We start from the raw sequence: 9,002 nt of genomic DNA, 5'->3' as shown, positions 1-9,002 counted from the left end.
CAGAATACTGTAATAACTAGAGACAGTTGGTGATGTTTGCACTTCTGCCTAATACCAGAAATGTGGAACTCAATGAGCAATGTGAGAAAACAGTCACTGCTTTCATCCTGAAAATGAATTTACCTCCTGGGTAGAATTAGTAAAACCTGGATATTTGAACCAACCAATGGGGATCTTTCTACATCTGTCTATGAGTGTAACATTCTTGTGTTGTTGGTCAGATGATGACCATGTTTGTGTTATTATCAGGACAAACATACAGTATGATTTTTAGAAAATTGAGGGGTTTTATTCATAGATATTGAAGTGGATATTTTGAGTTAAAAGTACAGTGCAGTGAAATACTGTAGAATCCGAGGCAAAAAGCAAATCATACTGCTTATGCTGCAGTTCCAGAAATAACTGCTTATAGTAATGTTTTGAGTTCAGTTCTATGATTGTATAGATTATACATTTTTTATAGAACATTATATTACAAATAACACATTAACATAATATATATTTTTTTAATATTCAGTATCAACAACAAAATTACTAATTTCTATGTTATAACCGTAAAATGAAAATGTGTGTATGAAATTTGCAACATCTTTATCTCATATTACCTTATATGAAAATGTGTGTATGAAATTTGCAACATCCTTATCTCATATTACCTTATGCTGCACTATCTTTGCTGTGCTGTGCTGTGTCACAATGACAAATAAAGATAAGTTTTATGCTGCACTATCTCGTCCGATAGATGGCAGTGTTGAACTTCCAAATTTAAGCGACCCCGGCTATTAACAGAGAAAAAGAAGCAGAGCCAATTAGCGAGCAGCGGTTGCTCATACGCGGAAGTATGAACAAAACAAAACGTAGCTGTCATATTTATATGTTTTCGTGGCGCAGAAGCATTATTTTACATAAATAAACACACGTGAAGTAGAAATATTTTATTCAGATGGCTCTGTCTTGGTTCCACGTCGTTATAACGCTGTGTATAGCGGTTTTATGTGTTATTGCACAGAAACAGGGTAAGTGAATTAAACATAAGGAAGCTGAATAATAGAAATTGAAAGAAATATTAACAACTCTATGTTTGTGAAGATGTTGATAATATACACCTGAGGTGCCTCCACGTGACTAATTTGCTGTCATTGTTTTTCTGTAGTGGACCCTCCTCTCATAGCAGTGGTCTTCGGTTTGTGCCCTCTGCTCTGTGTAACTTTGCTAGTCTGGAGAGACTTCCGGGCGAAGATGAGAGGTGAAAGCCGAAGGTTAAGCAGTGTACTCGGTCAGTATGTGGCCCTGAGAGCTGTAGGCTGGCTGGGCAGAAGGCAGAGGATGAAACTGGAGAATGACACCCTGAATGTGAAGAAGGTCCAGGAGCAGACCCTGTTCAAGCGCCTGCGTAACAACGCCAACACGTGTTATGGAAGACAGTATAACTTCAGTTCAATGACAGGCAAGGCGATAACATTCATTAAAAAAAAAAAAAAAACGTTTACAATTATGTATGTTTAATGAACAACTGGTGTCTGTTATACATGACATACACGCCTACTCCCACTTTTAATTTAATCTTAGCAGCTTTTGGAGAAAAAAATAGACAAAATAGACAATGTGAAGATCTCACTGTACACTGTTGTCACTGTTTGTTCAAAGTAAACTTTATTTTTCAGAGATTTCTTCTTTCCGGGCATGCCACCCTATAACTACTTATGAGCATTATCGAGAGTGGATTAGACGAATCGCTGCAGGGGAGGAGAAGGTGATCACTGCAGAGAAGCCTTTGATACTAGCCATGACCTCTGGGACTTCAGGATCCAGTTCCATGCTGCTTAGCACCAAAGACACCAACCATGAGTTCTTTCTGCAGGTGAAGTCACCTTTTGTCTTTTTTAAATGTTGAAAATACAAAAACACTGACTAACATATCCATTGTTTTTTCCCTATAGGGGGTCACTGTATGTATGGATGCCATGAGGCAGGCATTCCCTTCAACAGACAACCTGCAGCTCACAACTAAATTCTTTTACATGCCTACTTTTCGCCAGTCCGAGGCCGGAATTCCCATTGGACCAAACTCTTCCACCCCAGCTTCTTCCCGCTTCATGCTAAGCCTCTATACCACCCCAGCTCCAGCCTTTGAGGTAAACAAACATGTTCATAACCATAAATGTCATCTCTTTGTAACATAGCGGATGATTTACTGACTTTAATTTCAAAGATTTCTAAGGTTACATCTGTGTTAAATGTCCCTGTTTGTCAAGGTTGTCAATGAACAGCATGCCCTTTACCTGCACCTCCTGTTTGCTCTGAAGGATGCCACTGTAGGTATCTTGGAGTCCAACTTTGTGTCTACAATCTTCTATGCTTTCACTGCACTTCAGGTACAGCACAGTCAACTTTGTTAGAAACCTGGTACATTATTTATTTAAAGCTGTTAATAGATATCTTAATCATTTTTGCATTATTCTCTCTTTACTTGATTTGATTTGTAAAATGAGAAAAGTAACATTGAATTTCCTGTATAATTCTGGGAGAAATTAATGGCTGACTCCAGTGTGATATTCTCTGAAAACACATGGGTTAAAAGTGTATTCATCTCCTGTCCTGTAGAGTCACTGGCAGCAGCTCGTTAAAGACATTGAAGAGGGAAAAATCAGCAAAGATCTGGCACTGGAACCCAAAGTGAGGGTTGTCCTCGAAGCACTGATGAAGCCAGACCCAGAGAGGGCCGCTCAGCTGCGGGCTCACTTCCAGGAAGGCTACAGGGGGATTGCCAAGCGGCTGTGGCCTCACCTTCACCTGGTGCTGGCAGTAGACTCAGGTTCCAACCAGATCTACGGGGAAATGTTGAGGGAGAATTACTGCCAGGGAGTGCCGTGCTACTCACCTTTCTATGCTGCTACTGAAGGTCAGCCATATGACACATTCACATTCACACAGTGTCATTATGTAGGAACTAGCCTGGCCAGATGAGTAAGTCAAAAGATGTGAGAACATTTCTGACATACCTTGAGGCTTGGGGTACAATCAGTGACTGTATCATGACAAATGCTTGACTCATTACTGGATCCTTTATTTAAATTGACTTAAATGGTAGTCTGAGTGGTTGAAATAAGATTGACTCAGACTCTTATTTTAAGTATAATGAAGCCAGTAAATATTCACAGCACATAATATTTTACACACTGTGTTATGGTACAACCTCATTCTAAAGTGGATTACATGTATTTTCCTTCATATTATTCAACACACTATAGCCCGTAGACAAAAAAAGGGTATTTAATTTTTTCCAAATTAATGAACAAAGCAAAATAAGTGAAAAGATAGCCTGTACATTATTATTCACAGCCCTTGTCATGTGACTGATAATTAAGCTGAGGTGCATCCTGTTCCCACTGATTAGCTTTCTGACATTTCAACAGTCTGATTGGTCCAGCTGTGGTAAATTCAGTTTATTGAGCATGATTTAGAAAGGCAGTATTATAGTTGGTGTTATAAGTCTGAGCTAAAACCGCTCAGTAACTGGGAGAGTTGCTAAAGAGCATCATAATCGAAAAGACTAATGTAATGTATATCTATCTACCAGAGGTGTTCTGACAAAGTCTCAAGCAAAGACTGTCATTACTAATGTATATGTTCAATTGTTTATTAATTTTTCATACATCTGTAGAATCTCATTGATTGATTTGAATTGAATTAAATGTGTGAACCTGGCAGGACTGATAGGGGTGAACCTGTGGCCCGGAGACTCCGACAGACGCTATGTTCTGTGTCCTCGCTCCATGTTCTGCGAGTTCCTGCCAGAGGGTGGCCTCGAGGAAGAAGACCCTCACACTCTGCTCATGGAGGAGGTGGAGGATGGGCAGAACTATGAGCTTGTCATCACAAACGCATCGGGACTCTTCAGGTATGACGTCAGGGTGTTTAGAACTGGCTCGTCCTTTTACTATTGTCCTTCAGCCCTGGATGGGTTTTTCAGTTTATTGTGACAAATCTCTGGAGATTTTAGACCTTTCCAAACCATTCTGCAGGTTTATTGTAAACCATACAAGCTGTGAAAATGTTCACTTATTCAAAAAAAGTGTCTTGTCATTGATCAGAGGACTAAAAGGAAGGAGTATTAAGACTGACTAAATGTGTTGTTTTGTTTGTGACCTTGCTGTCTCACTGCTATGGAGCCTGATTTATCTTTCAATGACCTCCAGACAAATAAGCCATAAAAAGTTGTGAGACTGATATTATGTCTCATAATTGCTTTGTGTCATTGTTATTGTGATGTGACCTTACTTGACTGTGCTGGATGATGAGACACGTTCCAGGATTTTCTCTCTGTCAACTTCATGCCATTTAAAAAAAAACCCAAAACATTAAGAACCACAAATAGTGATTTATTCTGTTATTTACAATAATGTTTGCTGTTTTTGCAGATACCGCCTTGGAGACATTGTTAAAGTTGTTGGATTTCACAACCAGTGTCCCATTGTGGAGTTTCAATACAGGTGCTGTTCAGTGAACACATTGTGCCTCATCTGGTTCGTCCGTTTCCTTTTGTAATAAAGAAGACAAATGTCCCTTCTCTTTTTCTCTAACCACATTAGACGAGGTCAGATGTTAAATGTACGCGGAGAGAAAGTGTCTGAATCGCTTTTCCTTAATGCGCTGAAAAACGCTGTGGCTCAGTGGCCAGGTGCTCAGCTGGTCGACTACTGCTGTGCAGAGAGTGGCATTCTGGGTAAGATTTCCTCATCATACATCTAAGTTAATTCCGAATGTTTATTTACAAACTCTCTTGAAATTAGGATAAGCTTAGTAATGATGTCGCATAAAAGGGGGCAGTGGTGGTTAAGAAAGCGGACTTGTGTCCAGAAGGTTGCCGGTTCGAAACCACCAGGTGCCACTGAGCATGGCACTGTCCCCACACACTGCTCCCCTGGCCGCCCCGCTTCAGCTGCCCTCTGCTCACTCAGGTGATGGGTTAAAGGCAGAGGTGGCATTTCATTTCATATTCGTCCTGTATTAAAGCTCTGCCTTGGGTCATTCACAGTAGAAGAACAGTTATGGCCTCATTTACACCCTACTATGTTGCAGGAGATTCTACAGGAAGCTCAGATCCTCATTACCAGGTGTTTATTGAACTAAAGGGTTTGAGGAACTTGACAGAGAAGCAGCGTTACAAGGTAATCGTACACCTTTTTGTAATACACATTAAATCAACACAAAAATGGAAACAAACAAAGCAGAACCTTGTGGCTATGTAATGAGATCAATTTATAATTATAAACATTTTCCTCTCTCCTCTTCCTCCTCAGCTGGACGCCTGTCTTCAGCAGCTCTCAGAAGTCTACAGGTCCTTCCGCATCAAAGGCAGCATCGGACCAGTAAGGGTTCAACTGGTGGTGGAGGGTGCATTTATAGAGCTCCGGGAGCAAATGATGGCCTTTTCAAACACCTCAGCTAACACTTTCAAAATGCACAGAGTGCTGCACAGAAAAGAATACGCAGAGTTCCTACTGGGAAAAACGGTTTCCTAAGAGCTAATAATGTGGAAAACTACTAGGAAGAGTGAGTTGACGTGTTTCCTAAGAGCTAATAATGTGGAAAACAGATTTCATGGTTCCACAGATATTTACAGGTCTGGATGAAGAACTTTGGCTGTAGGCTGGTTTTGACTCTTCCCTATAGTTCTGAAGTACGTTAGACCAGTACTAGGAAGAGTGAGTTGACGTAAGCGATGCTTTCTGCTTCAGCTGTTTGGTTAAAAAATAACATTTGTCTGTTGTTAACAGTTTGCTAAAAGCCTGTATGCTCTCCACATCACATGTAAATTACTGTCATAATAATAGTGTGACGGCACTATGGCTGCGGAGGGCAGTGACTGACCAGATCACAATTGTGCGTGTTCAGTTTTCACACCAGCGCGACTTGTCTGTTCTTTTAGCCACTGTATGAAATGCATAGAAAACATCTTTTTTATTTATAGTTGTGTTTGTGCAATCATTGAATCAACAGTTTGCTGTTGAGTCTAAGTCTAATCAAATGAGTGTGTGGTTTGATATGTTGGACTTCCATACAGTGTTTATTTCTGCCTCATTTGATGAGTTGGTGGCGCTGTGGTACATCAGAAATAAAATGTTGGTTTTTTTTATTGGGGAAAAATATAATATAAAATCAAATATAATAATACTATAATAGAATGATAATCTTTGACTTGGTTTAGACTGTGATCTTTTACATGCTGCGGTATCGAGACAGAAAGATTGTACTAACCTCGCACTTTTTAATCCTGACTGCTACCAAACAACAGTTGTTGTCAAAATGACAAACTCTCGAAGCACCTTCTGTCGGTTTCCTCTCGTGCTGTTGCACGGCACACTTCTCTCCTGCGGTTCCTCCTGTTCATAAAGTGGGCTAATATATTTAGAAACGTCCCATTTCAGCAGAGATTTGATGTTTTTTTTTTTCTATCACCAATAATCTCCATTACACTGCTTAAAACCTGTTTTTTATTTAACATTTAAATTCAATTTATTTCACACACATCCTGTTCATAAGCTCTGGAGGAGGCAGTGGAGCTATGGCCTCAGCATTTTGTCTGTGTTGGATGTTTTTTTTTCCTACTGCAATAATAATTGTTTTTTTTTTATCCAGTGCCTTAAAAGTCATGGCATCCTGAATATTGCTGTATTATTATTGTGTTTGGTTCCTGATCTGGGTGGCCTAGTAGTCGGGTGCCTCTCATGCCATTCAGTAAATCCCCAACTCCCACCAGTAATAATGAGGCCTGTGTCAGGGAAGTGTGTCAAAGCACTGTGCAGATTTCACCTCTGAGACCCTTAAACAAGGGAAACACCGTCATATACTGTTATAAACTAAAAATCAAAATGCCATTGTCTGAACTAAAGTATAAAACTAAACAGATATTATGATAAAATATAATCTGTAGATTTAATTCACTGGTTTTTATTCATTCATAGCTTTCCCATTGTAATAACAAAACCTCCCAGGAGTTTAGCAGGTATCCAAGGTTGGATACAGCTGCATTTTTTTAAAAATATGTATGTAGTAGTTTCATGTTTTTTTTTTTATGAATTTACTATGATTCACCTTTAACACAAAGAAAAAAAGATCACTGTGGGTTTTAGTATTTTTAGCCTCAGACTGCAACTTTGACGTAGTCATTTCAGATCTGGGATCTTTGTTCAGCTGTTGAGTCAGGCGGTCTGGTGTGCCTTCCTCACGTGCCACCAGGATTTGCTGTGGCGCAGAGCTTGTGTGCACATCTGCTCAGTCACAAGTTAATTCATTGTAAACAGATGAGATTTGAGAATGACAGGCCTGATTTCTCAATGGGTTTGCGGAGGAAAGGAGGACACGTTTAATTGAGAGGGAGGGATTTTGCATGTGGAGTCGAGTCTTATCTCTCCATCTTTGTGTCAGGGTGAGGTTTCATTCAGTTTTAAAATGGCAGACCGGTTGTTTTTCAACTTGGGTTTTAAATAAAAACACTTGATGTAAATCACATTCTCTTGTAGCTGTATGTGCGGACAATAAGATGCATGGGGATTGTGGGTAATGTAGTCGGGGTAAGGTTTCACCCGGCTCGTTGTGTGTGGCTCGGCTGTATGAGATTGTGCAGTAGGTAGTGAGCATGTTTAATGGATAAGCCTGTTATTAGTGACAAGAGGAGATGGATAGACTACAAGTAGAAAGGACAATGAGGGGCCATTAAAAATAAATAGCAGTGAAGAGCTGCCAAGCCTTGAATAGGATCCGAGTGAAAGAACAGTACTCTGTCCATGTAGCCAGTCTCCAACTCTCACTGCTCAGTTTTTTTGTTGCTTTTTTAATGTCCTTTTCTGTCGCTCACACCAGGATGCACTATCCACTGAATTCATCTATGCATTTCCTGTGGCTTTTCTCTATAGAATTCACCCTCTCCCCCATGCACACAAGGTGACAATCACCCCATCTTGGACTTGTGTATTTTTTATTACCAAGCCATTTGATTGGCTGCCATGGTGTTTAAATACAATGAAAACTTTCAAATTTCTTTAGTTTTTTTTTTTTTTTTATTCCACACAGCAGCTGCGTTGCTTTGACTTTGTCAAGGACACCAACACCCACACCAGAAATTTCTGCTTCATTTTTGAATCTTTTTATTTACTTGACGTTACTGTCATTTGATGAATACTAGTTCTGGCTGTTTTTGTCATTTAGACAAAGCTTAAAGAATAGCCTTGGTGGAGTTCTCTGTGGTCAAAGTGAACTCCAAATGTATTCCAACAAAGAGAAGAGGAGAAAGTGTTTGACATTAGACTCACCAGGCAATTTTATTAAGAGTTCAGTGGAGTAAGATGTCAGAGTCCAAGTCAAAGAAAAGTTTAGGTTTAATCCAAAAAAGGCAAAAAAAAAAGTTTCAGCTAAGTTCTTACAGTATCAAGTCTGAGTCAATGAAGAAGAACTGAACTCAAATCTGCTTAATGTCTTCAAGGCTTCAACTAAGTCTCCTCTACTGCGTGAAGGAAACTTGGAGTTCAGTCTAGGTCCAGACTTCATAGTGTTTCAGTCGGGACGGATTTAAGTGGATCCGTTTTGATTCCTTAAATGTTTGTCAGAGTCCAATCTGCTTATCCAGTTTAGAGACATTCGAGGACATTTCCAGTTATGGGTTGTTGGAGCTTGAGTTCAGATCAAACCTCTAATTCATAAAAACATCTGTTATTGTTGTCAGCTGTTAGTTTTTCCTCGTGTCAAAGTTGGTGTGTTCATCCATTAAGTCCTGGTGGAAAACATCTCCAGGCTTATCTTTTTAATCCGCTCCTAGCAGCTTTTACCCACAGAGCCTTAATTCTCTCATGAGAATACTGCAGTCTGGGGGTGGGCGGGGCAAAGGGTGTGGGGGGGCAGTGACTAGCTTCATCACCAACCGTGAGAATGAAACTTTCAAACAGTGTGAGTAGCAAACAAGGGCTTCCGTCATTTAAACCAATTAAGGTTCCATATTTAGA

The 9,002-nt window shown here is 39.9% G+C and overlaps 1 protein-coding gene across 1 annotated transcript; it reads left to right on the top strand.

Moving 5' to 3' along the window:
- Positions 1–813: 813 nt before the first annotated feature.
- ghdc (GH3 domain containing) lies at positions 814–6,665 on the top strand. The gene is made up of 12 exons (XM_008313816.3): positions 814–1,016; positions 1,154–1,447; positions 1,665–1,861; positions 1,941–2,135; positions 2,256–2,375; positions 2,605–2,902; positions 3,712–3,901; positions 4,422–4,493; positions 4,593–4,726; positions 5,083–5,171; positions 5,304–5,569; positions 5,722–6,665. Exons 1-11 carry the CDS (start codon positions 944–946, stop codon positions 5,523–5,525), a joined length of 1,884 nt encoding a protein of 627 aa, XP_008312038.1. The 5' UTR covers positions 814–943; the 3' UTR covers positions 5,526–5,569; positions 5,722–6,665.
- Positions 6,666–9,002: the final 2,337 nt, after the last annotated feature.

Source organism: Cynoglossus semilaevis, chromosome 8 (genome assembly GCF_000523025.1).
Source record: "Cynoglossus semilaevis isolate Cse_v1.0 chromosome 8, Cse_v1.0, whole genome shotgun sequence".
Lineage (NCBI taxonomy): Eukaryota > Metazoa > Chordata > Actinopteri > Pleuronectiformes > Cynoglossidae > Cynoglossus > Cynoglossus semilaevis.
The sequence above is the reverse complement of the archived record's forward strand: the minus strand, read 5'-3'. Positions and strand labels throughout refer to the sequence as shown.

Excerpts from the sequence above, each read along its gene's own strand:
- ghdc (XM_008313816.3), top strand. The coding sequence starts at position 944 with ATGGCTCTGTCTTGGTTCCACGTCGTTATAACGCTGTGTATAGCGGTT. Across the intron at positions 1,862-1,940 it reads ACCATGAGTTCTTTCTGCAG|GGGGTCACTGTATGTATGGA; the intron begins GTGAAGTCACCT and ends TTTTCCCTATAG. Across the intron at positions 3,902-4,421 it reads AACGCATCGGGACTCTTCAG|ATACCGCCTTGGAGACATTG; the intron begins GTATGACGTCAG and ends CTGTTTTTGCAG.